This window comes from Vipera berus (genome assembly GCF_964194415.1).
Source record: "Vipera berus genome assembly, chromosome: 7".
In the NCBI taxonomy this organism is placed as follows: Eukaryota; Metazoa; Chordata; class Lepidosauria; order Squamata; family Viperidae; genus Vipera; species Vipera berus.
In genome coordinates this window covers 16085-34625 of record NC_138209.1, presented here as the reverse complement: position 1 = coordinate 34625, position 18541 = coordinate 16085, and the positions used below count along the sequence as shown (strand labels likewise).

At 51.3% G+C, this 18541-nt stretch overlaps 1 protein-coding gene across 1 annotated transcript in view; it reads right to left on the bottom strand.

The window, feature by feature from the left end:
- Nucleotides 1-18541, bottom strand: part of LOC308671211 (maestro heat-like repeat family member 5) — a gene marked incomplete at both ends in the record, with an annotated part of 39357 nt that overhangs the window by 4924 nt on the left and 15892 nt on the right. Inside the window, 9 exons of the mRNA XM_081333310.1 lie at nucleotides 398-472; nucleotides 1630-1732; nucleotides 6940-7062; nucleotides 7768-7923; nucleotides 8314-8490; nucleotides 10218-10361; nucleotides 11052-11169; nucleotides 12376-12513; nucleotides 13952-14142. Coding sequence (XP_081189436.1) covers nucleotides 398-472; nucleotides 1630-1732; nucleotides 6940-7062; nucleotides 7768-7923; nucleotides 8314-8490; nucleotides 10218-10361; nucleotides 11052-11169; nucleotides 12376-12513; nucleotides 13952-14142 — 1225 coding nt within the window. The remainder of the gene's footprint in view (nucleotides 1-397; nucleotides 473-1629; nucleotides 1733-6939; nucleotides 7063-7767; nucleotides 7924-8313; nucleotides 8491-10217; nucleotides 10362-11051; nucleotides 11170-12375; nucleotides 12514-13951; nucleotides 14143-18541) is intronic.

The following is an 18541-nucleotide window of genomic DNA, read 5'->3' as shown; positions in this document are numbered from 1 at the left end:
TTCAACCAGAAGACCCTTTTCAACCCTGGGCTTCTGTAATTTTTTATACACTGAATTATTTTCAGTATTATTTTTGTCAATTATTGCATCATTATACGTGAGCTTGTTATTGCTCTAAGCCAGGGACTGAGGTAGCATAGTTGAAGCATGAAATCCAAACCATGGGTGGTGGTGGGGGGAGGGGCCTGGTGGCACTTAGCAGACAGCCTCAGCCCAGCTTTGGAGAAGCGCCAGGAATGGGACGTCAGCCCCACAACTGCGCCCCCAGGCGCCACCTCAGTCTTCAGCAGAGGGAGCGGGGGGGGGGGGAGCAGCAGCATGGAACCGGGGCAAAGGGGGAGCCTCCTGTTTAGCTCGGGCAGGTGGCCATCCCTCCCCACCGCCTCTACTCTCCTACCTTTGCTCAGGTGGGAAAGGTCGTCCTGTTCCAAGTTTTTAGACAGTTCTGAGCTGTAATAGTTGAGCGTGTAGCCTACACCAAAAACAATTTGATAGTTTTGCTTTGTTTTGTGAACCCCTAAGTGACGCCTTCCCCGAGGCCTGCAGAAATATGCCAGGCAACAAGGGTTCCTGATTAAAGAGGAGGGTGTTGGCCCACTTGGGCAAGCGGCTGTATTAAACCTGCATTCTACGCAGCACCTTGGCAGGCTTACAGGAAGAGAAGATACTGTAGACGTGGAAGTCCGCTCCTCGCTTAGGCTTCAGTACAGCAAACTCGTGTCTTGCCAACACCAATTTCCTCTCCCCCCCCCCGGGGTCCCTCATTTTGCCTCTTAAAGAGATGAGCTGTCCTGGCATCGGCATGTGCCAGGCAGAGGCGCTTCTTTTTGCCTGGCCAGAGGCAGAAAAGCCAAGTCACCCAGGGCCATTGGCCCTGTTCCCGGGCGGCTATCTGTGGCTCCTGGGGGGGAGCAAAGGGCTTGTCCTCTTAGCCTTTGAGGGGGGACCAACTGGCACTCCCGGCTGGATGTCACTGACCAGCTGCACCGTTCAGCGGAGAAGAGGGGAGTCTGGAAAGCTGACCAGGCCCCCTGGGAATCTTTCTGGCAAAGCAACCAGGACGTAAACTGACAGTGAGAATTGCTTTGCTGGCTTGCTGTGTTACTAAAACAAGGGAAACGAAATTGCAAGGGGTGCCTGGTCCTGCACCAAACCTTGTGAATCCACAAAGCTTTGTGACTCCCCATTTCACCTGAGCAAATTGGGAGCACGTCTCTCCCTTCTGAAAGGAGCTCGGAGACTTTCTGCACTGGCCATTCTAGGGGCTGCCACAATCTATGGAAAGGCCGATGCCAGCAACACTGCCCAATGGCCCCCTTCCAGTCTGGGCTGTGTTTGCTGCAACGCATCTGCTACGCTCTTCCTCTGTGGCACGTGCCCTCCCCAGCCACCTCTTCGCTTTCCCTCCAGGCACCGTTCAAAAGCTGCTCTGCCACCCTCAGGAACGTGGTCCCAATTCAGCTCTCTCTGCTCCCTGGTCTTGGCCCCTCCCAGTCTCATCGCTGACTCGGGGCTGGAGCACTGCCTGTCCAGCAGCCCCTCTGGCCCCCCCCACGCAGAAGCTCAGGGGAAAAGGACTGGGGGAGGGGCTGCGATCTGAGGGAGGGAAAAGCATTTCCTGAGATTTACCCATGAACCGCGCGGCACCGTTCCTGATTTCGGTCTGGGCGTGATGGAGGAATCCCAAGGACTGGGATATGAAAATGTGGATATTATCATGGTTGTTCCGCATCTGCAGAGAAAAAAAGGCATACGAATTCATGGGGAGGAGGAGGAGGAGGAGGTCACCCCCCCCCCAGCGAGTCTCTGGGCCTCTCCTGAGTCGCCACTCCTCTCTGTGACCTGGCCGGGGGACAGCTTTGGCAGTGTCCAGCAGCCACGCTGTCTCCTTTGGCGGCCTGGTTTCCTTGTTACCGCTAACTCTCCCAAGCATAATTGCTTTCTCCAGTGGATTCCCCTGCCTGACGTGGCCAGAACGGTAGAGATATAATTACAAGTAGTCCTCAACTTACAATGGTTCATTTAGTGACCGTTCAAAGTTTATTTATTTATTTATAGTTACATTTATATACCGCCCTATTCCCTGAGGACTCAGGGCGGTTTACAGGGAATTAAAATCCACCATACAAAAGTTAAAAAACCAATTAAAAAAAAATATTAAATTACCCTGTATACATTAAAACCCCAATTAAAAATTTCTCCTCAGCCTGGGCCTGAGAGCTCAAAGAGCCAGGTCTTCAGGCCCCGGCGGAATGATCGGAGGTCGGGGGCAGTCCTCAGCTCCACCGGCAGCTGGTTCCAGAGGGCAGGCGCTCCCACCGAGAAGGCCCTATCCCTGGGTGTCACCCGCCGGCAATCTCTCACCGGCGGCACCCTGAGCAGACCCTCCCTGTGGGAGCGCACTGGGCGAAGGGCGTTTGATGCCGGCAGCAGGTGTTCCCTCAAATAGCCCGGACCCAGGCCATGTAGGGCTTTATAGGTAATAACCAGCACCTTGAATTTCACCCGGAGGGCAACCGGAAGCCAATGCAGCTCGCGGAGTAGAGGTGTTACATGGGAGTATCGGGAGACCCCCATTACAACTCGCGCGGCCGCATTCTGCACCAGTTGAAGCCTCCGAGTGGTCTTCAAGGGCAGCCCCATGTAGAGAGCGTTACAGTAGTCCAAACGGGAGGTCACAAGCGCATGAGTAACTGTGCGTAGGGCGTCTCGGTCCAGATAGGGACGCAACTGGCGCACCAGGCGAACCTGTGCAAAAGCCCCCCTGGTCACGGCTCCTATGTGGTCTTCAAAATTGAGCCGTGAATCCAGGAGGACGCCCAGGTTGCGAGCCCTATCAACGGGGGGTAACACCTCACCCCCCATCGTTAGAGGTGGAATAACTTGGTTAACCCGAGATGCCGATATGCACAGCCACTCAGTCTTGGCGGGATTGAGACGAAGCCTGTTTCTCCCCATCCAGACCTGAACCGCCTCCAGGCACCGGGACATCACGGAGAGGGCATCGCTGGGTTGGTTCGGGGTGGAAAGAAAAAGTTGGGTATCATCAGCGTACTGGTGATACCCCACACCGAAACCACGAATGATCTCGCCCAGCGGCTTCATATAGATGTTGAACAGGAGAGGCGAGAGGACCGACCCCTGCGGAACTCCACAAATGAGAGACCTCGGGGTGGATCTCTGCCCTCCTGTCAACACCGACTGCGAGCGGCCCTGGAGGTAGGAGGAGAACCACCGTAAAACGGTGCCTCCCACTCCCAACCCCCTGAGACGCCGCAGCAGGATACCATGGTCGATGGTATCGAAAGCCGCTGAGAGATCTAATAGGACCAGGACAGAGGAGCAACCCCTGTCCCTAGCCCTCCAGAGATCATTCACCAGCGCGACCAATGCCGTCTCCGTGCTGTATCCGGGCCTGAAGCCCGATTGGTACGGGTCCAGATAATCAGTTTCCTCCAGGAACAGAGGGAGCTGATGCGCCACCACACTCTCAACAACCTTCGCCAGAAAGCGAAGGTTGGAGACTGGACGATAGTTGTTTAAAACAGCCGGGTCCAAAGCAGGCTTCTTGAGAAGGGGCCTCACCACCGCCTCCTTCAAGGCGGCAGGGAAGACACCCTCCTTCAAAGAAGCAGTTATTACTGCATGGAACCAGCCTCGTGTTCCCTCCCGAGCCGCATAAGCTAGCCAGGAGGGGCACGGATCCAACAAACAGGTGGTGGTGCTCAGTCTCCCCATGATCCTGTCCACATCATCAGGGGAAACAGGGTCGAACTCAGTCCAGATAACGTGCTCAAGACCGCCTGATTCCTCCACGTCAGACTCTGCCCAGTCAGAGTCCAGGCCGGTCCGGATCAGAGCGATTTTGTCCGCCAGATGATGACTAAACTCCTCGGCTCGTCCCTGCAAGGGATCCTCTCTCACCTCCTGGTTAAGGAGGGAGCGAGTCACCCTAAACAGGGCGGCCGGGCGATTATCTGCGGACGCGATAAGGGAGGCAAAGTAGTTAGACTTTGCCGTCCTTATCGCCGCAAGATAAGACCTTATAAAGGTTCTTAACTGCAATCGGTCGGATTCGGATCGGCTGGATCTCCAACCGCTCTCTAGACCTCGTCTCCGACGCTTCATCTCCCGGAGCTCCACAGAGAACCATGGGGCCCAACGGGATCTGCGCCGAGTCAGAGGTCGCATGGGTACAACGCAGTCGAGTGCCCTGGTGGCAGCCGTTTCCCAGGCCTCCACCAGAGCATCGACTGGGCTGTGGGTGAGGGTGATAGGTATCGGCCCAAGCGCCCTCTGGAACCGGTCCGGGTCCATTAGGCGCCTGGGGCGGAACCACCTGGTCGGTTCCGCCGCCCAGCGGCGGGGGATGGCATGACGGAAGACCAGCCTCAGGAGGTGGTGATCTGACCATGACAGAGGGGTGATGGATGGAGAACCCCCTCCCAGATCATCCAACCACTGTCCAGACAGGAACACCAGGTCGAGAGTATGATCCCCCTCGTGAGTAGGGCCCTCAATAACCTGGGTCAGGCCCATGGCTGTCATGGAAGCCATGAACTCCCGAGCTAACTCCGACGACCCCCCCAGTGATGGCAGGTTGAAGTCACCCAGGACTATAAGCCTGGGGAACTCCACCGCCAACCCTGAGAGGGTGTCGAGCAGCTCAGGCAGGGCTGTTGCCACACAGCTGGGCGCCAGGTATGTGAGCAACAAGCCCAACTGAACCCGAGGACCACATCTCAAGAGGAGGGATTCACTCCCGGCCATCTGGACAATGGTGGCCTCCCGGGGACACAAGGTCTCCCGAATAACCACTGCCACCCCACCACCCCTGCCCTGAGCCCGCGGCTGGTGCAGCACCCGGAAACCCGGCGGGCATAACTCGGTGAGAGGCACCCCTCCCTCCGAGCCCAGCCAAGTTTCCGTGATGCACGCTAGATCCGCACGTTCCTCCTCGATCAGATCACGGATGAGGGGAGCTTTGTTAACTACGGATCTAGCGTTAAAATAGACCAACCTGAGCTCAGGGGCCTGATCACCCTCATCCCCGGGTAAGAGGGCGCTAACCGGAGGGTCGGAGCGCGCCACCGCTCGGAGATAGCGGGGGCGCGATCCCAGATGTTGATATGGCCCTCCGCGCAGACACCTGCTGCCGTTCCCTATCGCCGTGGGGATGGCACTGACTTATGACAATTTTTCACACAACAGTTGCAGCATCTCCATGATAACATGATCAAAATTCGGCTGCTTAGCAACTGACTTTTATTTGTGAAGGTCACTGTGTGGGTCACAGGATCCCCTTTTTCAACCTTCTGATAAGCAACGTCAATGGGGGAAGCCAGATTCACTTAACAACCAAAATAGTAAGTTAACAACTGCATTGATTCACTTAACAACTGTGGCAAGGAAGGTTGTGAAATGGGACAAAACTCACTTAACAAATGTCTCGCTTAGCAACAGAAATTTTGGGCTGAATTGTGGTCATTAAGTCGAGATCTACCTGTAATTATTTGGCCAGATGTTGTGATTCTATTTCTCCTTTTTTGTTATCCCTCAAGCTGTGTGTGTGTGTGTGTGTGTGTGTGTGTGTGTGTGTGTGTGTGTGTTGGTTGGTGGGTGGGTGGGTGGGTGGGCATTTCCCTAGAACAGGGAGGCCCAGCGGCCTGGATGTGAGCCTCGAGGGGTTGAGGAGTCTGCAGCCGGACCAGGCTGAGCTGGGCGCGTCTCGGTGGCCGTGGAAGTCTCCGTGCTAGGGGCCCCTCTTCTCACGGAGGGCAGACCTCGCTTCTGCCTTTCCTAGGTTTTGTTCCGTCCTTTTGTTGCGCCTTACCCAGGGGTCCCCAGTCAGTGTGGCTGGGAAGGAAACCTTTCCTGTAGTTCAGGCGCAGAAGCCACGGCAGTCATGGCGTCATGAGGCTGACCCAGGATTTACGTGCCCTCCCACTCAAATTCATCCTCCCGTGAGCACACAGGCAGTCCTTGCTTAATGTCGTTCTACCAGCAACAGCCCTTAGACTTTACATGCCGCCTCAAGGTGCTTTACGGCACTCTCTAAGCGATTTGCAGTCAGCCTCTTGCCCCTTCCCAGCCATCTGAGTCCTCATTTTACCCACCTCGGAAGGACGGAAGGGGCTGAGTCACCGTGAGCGAGTCAGTGGGCAATGAGTCAGCCTGCAATGCTGCACTCTCACCACTGTGCCACCAGGGCTCTCAGTTACAACAAAACACAACTGACTTTTCACTCATCCCCGAGGCCACGACTGCTGCACAGAAATGATTGCATTTGGGGTGCCTGGTAGCCAGCCTCCATTTACAACTATTGCGCAGCCTCCTGCGGTCACGTGTCCTGCAAAAAGGCCCATTGGAGACGCTGGATTCGCTTAACAAGCATTTGGCTCCTTTAATGGCCATGATGACTCTCTTTATAACCATTATGAAAAAGATTGTAAAATCGAGTCAGGTCATGTGGCGACCCACTTAACAACTGCCCTGACTTACAACCAACATATTGGGTGTACCTGCCATAGCGATCCTATAACACAACGTAAATCAAATAATTGTTCTGCTTTTACTCTAGGAATTCAAAATGACTTGGGTGGCATTTCTTCTGCCATTTCATTCCTGCCCCTTTCTGGGTTTGTTGAGTTGCAGGAGAGAGGAGAATGGGAAAGAGCAAAATTGTGATTATAGGACTGCGGGAGGCTGCAACCATTGGTAAATGCAAGCCAGCGGCCGAGCACCACAAATGTGGTCTCGTGACCAGGGCGGGGGAGGGGGAGAGATGGTTGTTTGTTTCACGGCGGTTGGATGGTCCCAAGGCGGTTGTAACTTCAAACGGTCATTAAGCCACTGCTTATCAAGCCAGGATTGCCTATACTAACTTTGTCAATGACCTCCATTTGAAAAACAGCCATTGCCAAGCAACCCTTCACTGACCAAGTATTTCCACGCATTCACCAAGCAGCTCCGGAGATCATCCCAGGCTAGACTGCGGAACATCAGCTTCAGGTGGGGCCACCCAAGGAAGACTCCGCAGTGCAAGAGAGTCAGCTTGCAGCTCTGAAACCAGGAAGAAAGGGGGGGGCAGGTGGGTGAGTTGCCCCCTGCAGAAGACCCCATAAGCCATCTCAGCCTAAGAGGGATCCTGCTGGGCACCGATCTAGCTGCCAAACTCACCAACATCCCACCCCGCAAATGACAGAAGTGGCCACCCTTTTCTAAACCTTGTTAGAACCCTTGCTGCTCCCGGTGGCAGGACATGTTCGTGAGGCAGGAGGAGGAAGGGCCTGCATCCAAACTCCTGTTGGCTCACTGTCTGCTCTTCCCTCCTCAGTTATTGTGTAAGTGAAGTCAGGGGTCGCCTCCTGAGTGCTGGCTTGTGACAATAAACTCCACCTGCAGACCATGTTTGTTGAACTTTGCTGTGCCCCCTTCAAATCCTCCGGTTCTACATTCATGTTGGCGCCACTGAACCCAGCTCAATCTTCACCCTCTCAGACGGGCACCCTCACTGGAGGCTTGGTTTGTTCCTGGGTTCAAGGCTGCATAGGCAAGACTTTAGGACGGTTTGTGTCAGGATCCTTTCTGTTTACACTGGTGATAGTCAGTGTGTCAGAAGGGATCCTTCCTAGGCCAAGCTGGAGATACCGGCTAGGACTGGAGCTCTGGAGCTTCAGCTGGAGAGACAGATATTCTGCTCCTGAACTTTCACCCTTCCCAGGAGGGTGCAAAAGGACGGCCACCTCTGCAGGCATCTGAACTTGCCATGGCCACCGTGGTCTCCCGGTCTTTCAAGTGGAGCAGCAGAGGGAGGAGGCTGTAGACCACTTCTTTCTTCAGGAGGGCCTTCTCTGTTTCCTTCGACCTCATCACCAGCTGCCCAAACAAGGAGATGGCGGTTGCCCGGACGTCCGCTCTTTCCTGATGGAGACACACAAAGCAAGAAGCTTGTATGAAGTGTGTTGTGACAGTTTTTCTGTCACGGCAGCCCAGCTTTGATGCTCTTAGGAAACCCAAAGAATTTCACCTGACAGCAAAAGAGGAGAGAGATTTTAGTGGATTACCTTGGGATTGTTCAAGTTCTTTCAGGAAAAAAAACCCCAAAACTTCCTCAATTCAAAATATAAATTTAGAAAATTGCCCGTACTGGTTTCAAACATCCTCCTCACTTTCAAGGTGATCATTCCAGAAATATAAGTATTTTTTTCCTCCTGAATTTACCAGCCTTCAAGGGCTTGACAACCTTGGGCTGATTCATCAGGTGTTCTTATGTATTTATGGAAGCCCCAACCCCATTTCTTCAAAACTTACATCCTCAAAAAATGAGCGGACATTCAGAGCAAGGTCAACAGAGATGAGCCCAATTCCCTGGCCATCCATTTCATAGAGTGTGGTCATTAGGTCATTCAGCCCCTCCAGAACATCTTCTTCACGTCCACTGAAAATAGAGTTGATCATTGTTGGAAGCTGGTCTCGCAGGGACTTAACCTGAGCAGAAGAGGGAGGCAAACACAGGTTTGAGAGGGAAGTCTGCTGCGGTCTCAAATGGCGGAGTGCAACCCCTGCCTACGGGGACCGGGATGGGATCCTCCCTGCCTCTTCCTGCATTCTTCTTTGAAAAGAGAGAGCGTGGATGGGCCTCTGCAGATCCTGTGGCTTGCAAATCTGGTTTAATTGGCATCTAGGTGGCAGTGCAACTGCGGGCCTGGCAAGGCTGCACAGGACGTGAGGGTGTGTGTGTCTGTCCCCAGAGTTCGTGATTGGCGTGGTGGTTTCTGATGGATGGGCAATTGTTCTATGTGCTCCTCTTGTCTTCTGGCTCAACAAATACATGCAGGAGGACATTGTGGCACCCAAGCTATTGTAGACGCCATTCAAAGAGATGGATTCACTCTTGGAGTCTAGGTAGAAGCTTCTGGAATGCCTTATGTGCCAAGCTTCCAGTGCTTCTTCTCGGCCAAGGACTCAGAAAGGGGGTTGCATCAAGGGGCCGCCCTCTTTTCTCCTATTTACAAGCTGACTTTATTTCTTCGGCTAGCACACATGGATACTGGTTTGTTTCGGTGTTTCCCGGCCCACTCGCCTTCCGGCCTGAGGACTCCCAGCCACTCATGCCATGGCAGTGGTCTTGGGGGGGGGGGAATAGAGGGCCAACTGGAAAATTAAGTTTGTCAAGCACCACAGTTGATGTAGCCTCAGGTTTTGCCTCTTGTATGGTTTCACTTGAGAAATAGACCCCCCAAAATATTGTGGCTTGGCTTCACATGAAATGTTTGGTCACCCTCCTTGCACAACTCAAGGTTTGGACCTTCATTCCTTGGCCCTCATTACAGGAAATAATTTTTTTCATCCATGTATTTTGTCTCCGAGCAGGGAAATCCAGCCTCTTGTGAAAAAGGGAAGCCTTCCCTTTGGATCGTGAATTGCACCCATGTCTACCAGGAGGCTGGGTTAGAGCCATTCCTTCTGGAAGACCTCATCTGGTAGCCCAGCTGAGGTGGACCCTCCCAAGTGCCGTGGACCACCTATGCCTTTGGGAAGATGGTTGAAGGACCACGTGGTCCGTCACACCCACCTGAAGCCACGTGTGCTGGTCTTGATTGCCATCCAGGCAAACCTCCAATTCAGATGACTGGATCTCAGCTTGCTTGTGTGCCTGATTTTGGCAATTCACCCTTCAGAAATGACTTTATGAACTTTGGTCAGATGGAAGCATTGGCTTGCATGCTAGTTCTTTATCCTCTATGTTTGTAATTTTGTGGATTTTGTTGTACCTCGTTGTACCTTTGGGTGTTGTTGCTTTCAGTGTCTAGGTGATTCATCTACCTTGCGCTGTTGAGCTGACTGTGTTTAAGTACATGGAGATTTGGGAAATTACCGGTAAGCAGATAAGTGTAAATGAAAGGTGTTTCTTGGAAAGTAATGATCAGAAAGCTTCTGATGCCCTTTCAGAAGGGGAGTTAATGCTTTGCCCTCGTGCGCAAGTGAGAGAGTCACCTAGGCAGCAGGAAAGGGAGTGAGAAGAAACCGCCACACTCTAGAAGCCAGACTCTTCCTGGCAGGAAAAGTAAGACTTGAGGATTTTAAGAGTTAAAAGTGTGCAGGGTTAATACCTGACTGCCAAGAGGGCTCCCGCTGGTCTGGGCCACCCTCAGGCTCTGACCTGTGTGGCGCCTGGGGTTTGACCTGGGCCAGTTTCTTCGGACAGCTCTTACCTTCCCTTGCTGGAAAACAAAACTGCTGAGCCCTTTCAGGCAGAGGTCTTGCACCGAGGGATTGCGTGCAGCCAGGCCCTCCTCCAGATGCTCCCGGAGGCTGAATCTGTTCATCATCTTGATGGCAGAGGAACTCTTGAGGAACTGAGGAAGTAAAAGGACCTTTTCTTTATTGGCAAACGATTGTGCAGGGGACAGGAAGGCTAAACATGAACAGGCCCCGGGATATGGAAGAATGTGTGTGTGTGTGCGCGCACACAAGAGGGCAGCAGCATCCACAAAGCTCTGCCTCGCTTGGTGGCTTTAGGACAAGAGACACCCTCCCCCCTCCTGTTCTGTACCAGCCTGCTACCGGCCTTGCAGAAAAGGCAACCCCTTTACAGATGGCAAGAGGCTGGAATACGTCTGCCAAATTTATTACAAAAACAAGACACGAACCAAGATACCGGAGCTTTGAAACACTATCTGAGCGGTTGCTTTCAGCAAACCAGCCCTCCCCACACAAGTCCTTTATAAAGAGTTCAGGGCGTGGCTTCTCTCTCCCTCCTTCCGAGAAGCCCCACTGCCTTCCTGTTTACTCCTACTTGACTGCCTCCTGCGTCGGGCGTCCTTGAACAGGGCCAGCTGTGGGTCATTTCATCCACGCTGTCAGGCTCACACAGCTGGGTCTCCACCAGGTGGGAGGGGCCTGGCTGGGGGCTCTGCGGAGCCTCAAAGCCATCATCAGCAAGTTCTTCAACACCCCCCTCCTCCTCCTCATCTGAGTCATCCGACCCAACTGCCGAACCCACAGGCTGACCCTGAATCACAACACCTCCCAAGGCGAGTCCTCACCTCGATCACGAGCGCCAAGGCTGTCATCTTCTTCAGTTCATCCTCCTCACTGCTGAGAATGAGGGCAGCCTCCCCAAAGATTCCCGGGATCTGGGCACTGTTGCACTCAGTCATGGCCCTGCGTGATGGGAGATCAGAGGTGATGGCTGTGCTGTGAGAGACAGAGGCCACTAGGGGGCAGCCAAGAGAACTGCCTGCCTCCTCGCCCCCCCGCCCCCCTTCCAGGGGCAAAACACCCTCGAGGGCCCCACCTGGCACCGGAGGTGTTCTGTTCCCCCCCTCCCAGGGTACAAACAGACAGACAAGCAGGCATGACTAGCAAGGGTTAATTCCTCAGGCTTTAGTAATTGCCTTCTGATAAGGCCTTGGCAGCAAAATACAAACAGTCAGCCAAAATAGGCTTGTTACCTCAAGCCTCCACTGGAATGAGATAACTTCCAAACAATTGCTCAAAATGAGTCCAAGCAAACAGTCCAGAAACAAAAATACAGAAGTGTTGTCAAGAACTCAGGCCAGGGTTTCAAACAGGTAGTAAATCCGACAGAATTCCGAAGATGTGACCAGAAGTTGATTAAATTATTGTTCGTCACAAAGTCCTGAGAGCAGCCACACCCCCTTTTGTACCTTGTGGGGTGTGGCTCAGTGACAGCTAATCCCTGACCCTCCTACTCTTCCTACACTGCTGTAAACGCTTGGCTCTGCGCCGTTCTCGGGGATCTAGCCATGATTCATCTCCGCTACTCTCCATCTGCTGCAGCTGCTCTGGCTCACTCCCAGCCTGGCTAATCACAAGCTGCTCCTGTTGGCCTTCAGATGGAGACAGAGGCCTTGCCAGAGGGGAGGGTCCCGGAGAGGGACACCTTGCCAGTTCCTCCCCATCATCCTCAGAGTCCTCTTCCTCAGGTAGGACAGGCTCGGGGGTTGGGGCCACAACAGGAGGGTTTCTCTTGGTGCTCCTCACTTAGGGGGAGAGGGTGACCCTGATTGTCCTGTTGTGGCAAGAGAACTGGGAGAGGCCCAAGGAGAGCCCCACCAGCCCCATAGCCTGTCCCTCACCTTGGAAGGACAGAAAAAGGGTGCAAGTCAGCTCGCTCTTCACGTTTGGGTTGATTGAAAGAGATCATTTGCCCCACTCCAGCCCAGGGGGGAAGGAGGCACTGCTCCCCACCCCCAATTCCTGGAGAAGGGATCTGATCCCAGAGGCTCACCCAGACAGTGTGCCTGGGAGAAGAGGGAGGACGGCTACTGTCCCTGACCCCTGGAGGGGACAGTGCAGGACTCAGGTGTCCTGGGGGAGGGGGGCACTTATGGTTGGGCCTCTTACCGTGCCAGCAGGCGTGTGCCCTGCAAAAAGTGCTGGGGGTTGCTGAGCACCACCCAGCCTTGCTGGAACTCAATGCAGGCGTAGACTGCCCAGTCCCCGGCCACAGAGAAGAGGCTCTTCACAATCTCCACTGAAGTGCTGCAGATGGAAAGTGGACGTCACTGGCGCTCTCCTCCTCGTGCGGGGCCTGGTCCTTTCCAAGGTCGAAGGGCTCCTTCTTTCGGAAGGAGTTGCTGTTCCAGCCCTGGCCTAAGACTCAGCTGTCGCCATTCGTGTGGGGGCTGCCAGGAAGCGGGCCTACAAGGCTAGCCTCTCACCCGGGAGCAGGCAAAAATCAGGCCGCCTTTGCTCTAGCCTCAGCCTTTTGGTCCGCTCGCCTGTTTGATGGCACAGGCAGACCCACTGCAGAAAGCTGTCGAGCCCCATGGGCCCGACACTCCATAGGGAGGCAGCCTCACGCACCAGCCTTGCACCTTCTTCCTACCCTCCATTGGGGTTGATCTCAGGATGGCTGGGAAAGACTGAGGAGGGGCCTGCTGAGGAGGGGCTTGTGGGAATAGAACAGCATATGGGCCCACACTTTCCACAGTCACTTCTGCAAATCCGGCTGGTTGGACTTTGACATAAGGACCTTCTTGTAGCCCCAAGGGGGCTCAGGACAGTTTCCTTTCCTTTAATTTTATGTTGCCATCAACCCTTTTTGACTCCTGCCTGCTGGTGCTTTTAACAAATACCGGACATCGGATATGGCGCAGACTCTCGGTGCTGAAATCCCCCTGGTTCTGAAGATGAACCAAGGCACCAGAGAAGGTTTGGTGTGTGCAGAATTAATGGCTGTCCATGCATCCCTACCTGTGAGATATTTTTAAAAGGGGATCTGACATCCTATCCTACCTGGCGGGGCTGCAAGCACAGACGTTTTGGCTGACAGGGTGAAGACTGGCTCATTTCTTGGCCTTTCTTCAGGGCATCGAGCCAAAGCTGCACCCCGACTTTCCTTCCCAGCTGCCACAAGAGCCGCCTCTGGCCTCCCTTAACTGCCTTTTTAGACTAGAAGTTGCTAATGACCCCAATGTTTGGCTTTAATCGTTAGAGGTTTTAGTACTGATGTTATTATTAATGTCCATCCATAGTTGTAGCTTTTTATATTCTACCAAGGGTGTTTTTCAAAAGTAACTAGGCTTTCTAGCTTTTTTTTCTTTGAAAACGTTTCATTTCCTCAGAACTGAAGAAGCTTCTTGAATGAGCAGTGAAATGTTTTCAAGAAAAAAACTAAGAAAATAGAGTTGACTTTTGAAAAGCACCTTTGGGATTTCCATCATTTATGGACCATCTATTGGCCTCCAGCCACTCACTGACCCTTTGGATAGTCCCATTGACCCTTGGGGGTCAATACTGGCCCCTTTTGGAGTCCTGGACTAGGCCCAGCAGGGACGTTTCGGGGTGGAGGGGCAGGGAGATGCTATGCTGTGCTGCAGGTCAAAGCCCGACCTGCCCTTGCGGATCCTGCTCTGTCCCAGGGTGGGGGGGAAGGGGCCACTGGTGCTGAGAGGTGTGACCGTCTTCCTTTTGGTACCTCTGGAAGGTGAGTGCTGTGGGGTTTTCCCTCAGGATGAGCTCCTGCCTGGTTTTCAAGGCCTCTGGCAAGTCCAGCTGCATCACGTAGAGGACCTGCTTCAGGAGAGGGATGAAGAGCTGAAGGTGCATCTCGGCCAGGGCGGCCCGATAGCCGGGGAGGTGGAAGGTCTCGTAGATGACATTCATGGCCTGGCAGGGAGAAACGGGGAGACGCCACCCTCAGAGGAGGATCCCGGGCAGCGACTGCTCCCCCACCTTAAGGGAGAGGGGGAAGGCCCTTACAGCTGGTCCTTAACTTCATGATCACAATTGAGGCCAACCTTTCTGTTGCTAAGCAAGAGGTTATTAAGTAAGGGAACACGTCACTGAGCTGTCCCAGCAAAAGTAGTCCTGATCTGCCTGGTGTCGCTTCCTTAGCCTGGTCTAGTCGACCCTGATCTTGAAGTCACCCCACGCAGAATTAGGATTCAGAGGCGTTTTCAGTAGGAACGTGCTGCTGATTGACTTGGACCGGGGGGGGGGTTGTTCCAGTGCCAGGAAGATGCTGGCCTTGGATGGGGAAGGACTGGCTGGGTCTCCACCCTGGCAAAGCCGGACGGGGGTGGCCTTTTGGGCTCCTGTGTTCTGCCATCTGTGACGCCAGCTGGGAAATCAGCCAGAGCTGGTGAGCCTCTTGGGACTTCCCTTGAACCCATGGTAGAGCAGATGGCAGCCCCGGCCAGGTGACCTGGGCACCGATTCCTCTCCTAGGCCGGGGAGACCTGCCACTTACGATCACTTGTGGTCCACTGTTTTCAGTGGCTGTTTTTACTATATAGTAGGTTTCGTTGGCTTTGTTTGCTGCCCAGGCTATAACAAATACATATTTTTTTTAAAAAAGTGTTATAATCTATCATATTTTAACATGTACAATAGATTTATGGGGGAATCCTTTAATGTTAATGCTAAATTATGTTTCAAATGGGGTCTGAGTATTTTTGAGAATGTTTGTATCAATCCTGAAGTGCTGCAGTTTTGTGGAAAGTGAAAAATAATAGCAGTCCTGAGGCATAATTTATTTAGTTTTGAAAAAACAATCTTATCTATAATCAAAAATGGATACAATAAATTCTATTCTGGCATAAATGCTATGACTTTTGTAACAATACTGTATTATTACTTATTTTCTTTAATGCAAATTTAGAAACTTTTAAGTAGTTGGATATTGAATGGATTTCTGATATGCATACATAGTTTCCTCCTTTTTGCTGCTTTTTCTTTGGGTTATTACAAGTTATAGTTATATAATATACAGTACAGTTTGCATAGTTACATAATACATGGTTTTTGTGCTGCCACCACGTGGCTGTTTTGGAGAAATTACAATGTGGGCAGTCAGACCCTCCTACCCTATGATGTATTTCCTCTTCCCTCCCCTTTCTGGGATGGACTTCCTCCTCCTTTGTCCCTAGAGATTCTCCTTCTCCATTAACCAGCTAACATGTGACAACAGCAGACATGTGCAGACGCTGGGAGTATTACCATTTTCTGACCTTGGAGATACCTTGGAAATATCTTGGAAATGCTGTACAAACATCATCTTAATGCACCCCACCTACTGTATTCGACTCTACATGCAATAAAGGTATTTCTATATGATAAAAGGTGTTTTCCATGAGTTCAACTATCTGGAGAGAGCTGTTAATGTTAATGACATCTGCTTATATAGACCATAGAAGTCTTAACAAGAGATTAATTAAAGTACAATGGCTTGGATCCAGAACAGTCAGAAAATGTAATTTGAATTCCTGCTGTCTGCTTCTAAAGTGTGCATGTTTCTCTACAACCAAAGCTCAGTCTAGAGGTGCTTCTAAAAACTGCATGCCTACATTAAAAAAGGGAGATGAGTAATTCGTCATTCTCCAGCTGATTCTGCAAAGGGCAGAGCCGTGTTGTCAGGATTGAGTTGCTGTGGATTGATGTTTCTTCCTGTTTTCCTGAGGAGACCACTCAAAAGGCTTGTTAAAATCTTACAGCCTCCTTTGTCATTGAGTCTCTGGTCAGTGTCTTAAGCAATTGGAGAGGCTTTAAAATGCAAATGAATTTCTGCTAAGATGTGCCTTGAATGTTCAAATGTTTCTAATTGCAAGAGAGACTGTCGTTTGTAAGCTTTGAGTTTTGTGAAATCAAAATGCAAGGTTAGAAATGTCCTGTCTGTCTCCTCCAACATTGCCTTTCACCCAAATTCTACTGGAAAGTTCAGAGACGTACTGTTGCAAACAATTTGTTAAAGAGCTGAATTTTTACTCAAAGCGAAGAAAAGTTTGCCAGTTTTCTAACTCTTTGTTCTACGGACTGCTGAGAACGGTCATAAAAGGCCATAAAGCAATTAACTGCCTTGATAACCAAGCCTTTGGTTTACTGCTCAGTGAAAGAGGCCCCTAACTGCATGTGAAGGCTTGTACAGGGAGAGATATCATCCTGTGCTGCTAGCCATTGTCTTTAGAGTTGAATTTTTTGCTCAAAAGGAAAAAAGTTTTCCAGTTAGCTAAAAAATTTTGTTCTAAGACTGCTGAAGGAAACCATAAAGAGGCTATTAAACAATTAATTGCCTTGGTAACGCAGCTCTTGGTTTGCTGCTCAGTCAAAGAGGCCCCCACCCTTGGAATCCAGGAGACAAAAGGCCAGCTTGGATTTATGCTAAGGCAGGCAGCGACCCCTGGTGGCCAAACTGAAACGTTAAACTGTCTCCAAATGGGAGAGACATTGACTTACACCTATGACAAGCCATGCAAGCATCTTTATATGTAAAAGCAAGTGATTCAGCTAACAATTCTAAAATATATGTTCTGAATCTCTAAAGGGAGATTATTCAGCAAGCCCACAGTCAAATTGCATGCAACTGAGGGCTTGAAACAAGCAATTCTACTCAACCCCTCTAGCTATAAACAAGGAACAAAGAGCAAATTAACCTTCGTCAGTGACACAGTGTACTGTTGGCACTCTTAACATGGACAGGAAGTCCCTCAAGAGTTCCAGACCAGCTCACAACTTGTGGTCTTAAGAAGAAATAATTTGGCTCACATTGTGTCCAAATTCAAGCTAGAGACAATACCAGGATTGCTTCCAAACAGCAACCTCTAGTGGTCAAGGGGTGAACTTTGTTGAAGTACCCACCTATGCAAGCAGCACCCCGGTGGCTGCTCAGCAAATAAAAGGCTTGTCCCCAGGCACGTGTAGAGTGCCCCCTACTGGTCAAAGGGCAAACTTTCCTGAAGTCCCTAACCATGCAGAAGGTGCCCCTAGTGGCCAAAGGGTGAACTTCCCTGAAGTCTCTAACCACACTGAAGGCGCCCCCTGGTGGTCGAAGAGTGAAGTTCACCAAATTTAGTCAAAAATATCTAGGAACTTTTCTGTATCTATCCTAGCCATGGTGGAGTGTCCCACTGATTCAGAAGAGCTGGTTCGCCCAGACAACCCTGATTTGCACCAAGAAGCTGTAAGACCCAAGCATACAATAAAACCAACCCAGAAACTCAGGGGAAATTATGAGGCAACTAAGGATGAGTTTTCCAATGAATTGTCAGAGCTATGGGACAGAACTGCACACTGCATCTCACTTTTGTTGAGCCTTAATGGTAATCCTGCTGAATTATGAGACTCTATAGATCGCCTATCTGCAGCTTATGAACGTTACCAGCGGCTGTCTGCAAAATACACAGGTTTTTTGAATGACTCTAATGTAGATGATTCCTCAGCACAACTAATCAAGATTGAGCAACTGAACCATCAAAGAGATCTCCTAGTGCAAGATGCAAAGAATAAGGCAAAAATCCGTATTGCTGACCTGCAAGAGACCAGATCTCATAGGTCTACATCAAGTAGACACACAGTACGCTCTGCTAGATCCTCTCGCTCCAGGGCTTCAACGATACATGACAAGCTAGTAGAGGCCCGTGAGCTTGCAGAAGAAAAGGACGTGCTTGCTTCCTTTGCCAGGAAGGAAGCTGAAATAGAAGCCCAGAGCAAAGCCCGCCAAGCAGAGGAGAAGATCCTCCAAGCAGAGATGGAAGCCCAGAGAAAAGCCCGCCAAGCAGAAGAGGAAGCCCAAATGAAAATTCTGCAAGTAGAAAAGGACCAAGCAGCTGCCCGGGCAAAGCTGAAAGTCTATGAACAGGCGATGCAGGAAAAAACCAATGTGGAGTGCTCCATCCCAACAGAAGTGGAGGATCTGATGGAACGCACCAGTCAATATGTGTTAAAGCATAATGTTTGCAACGATGCAGAGCCATCTTCTACACTGCCTACAAACATCACAGAGACCCCAGAAATGCAAGGGCCTGCACTCCTTCAACATCACAACACAAGTGCATCTTCTGCGCTTCCCACTCACCACTCCAAGACCACAGAACTGCAAGGGCCTACACCTTTTCAACAACACTGCTCTGGATTTAAGGTTAATGTACAAAAAACAAAAATTTTGGCCAAAAATATGACAACATCGCAAAAGGCCCTTTTAGAAGGATTAACTGGATTTGAGATTGTTAAAAGGGTTAAATATTTGGGGGTGATTTTGTCGCCCTCTAATACAAAGCTATATAAAAATAAT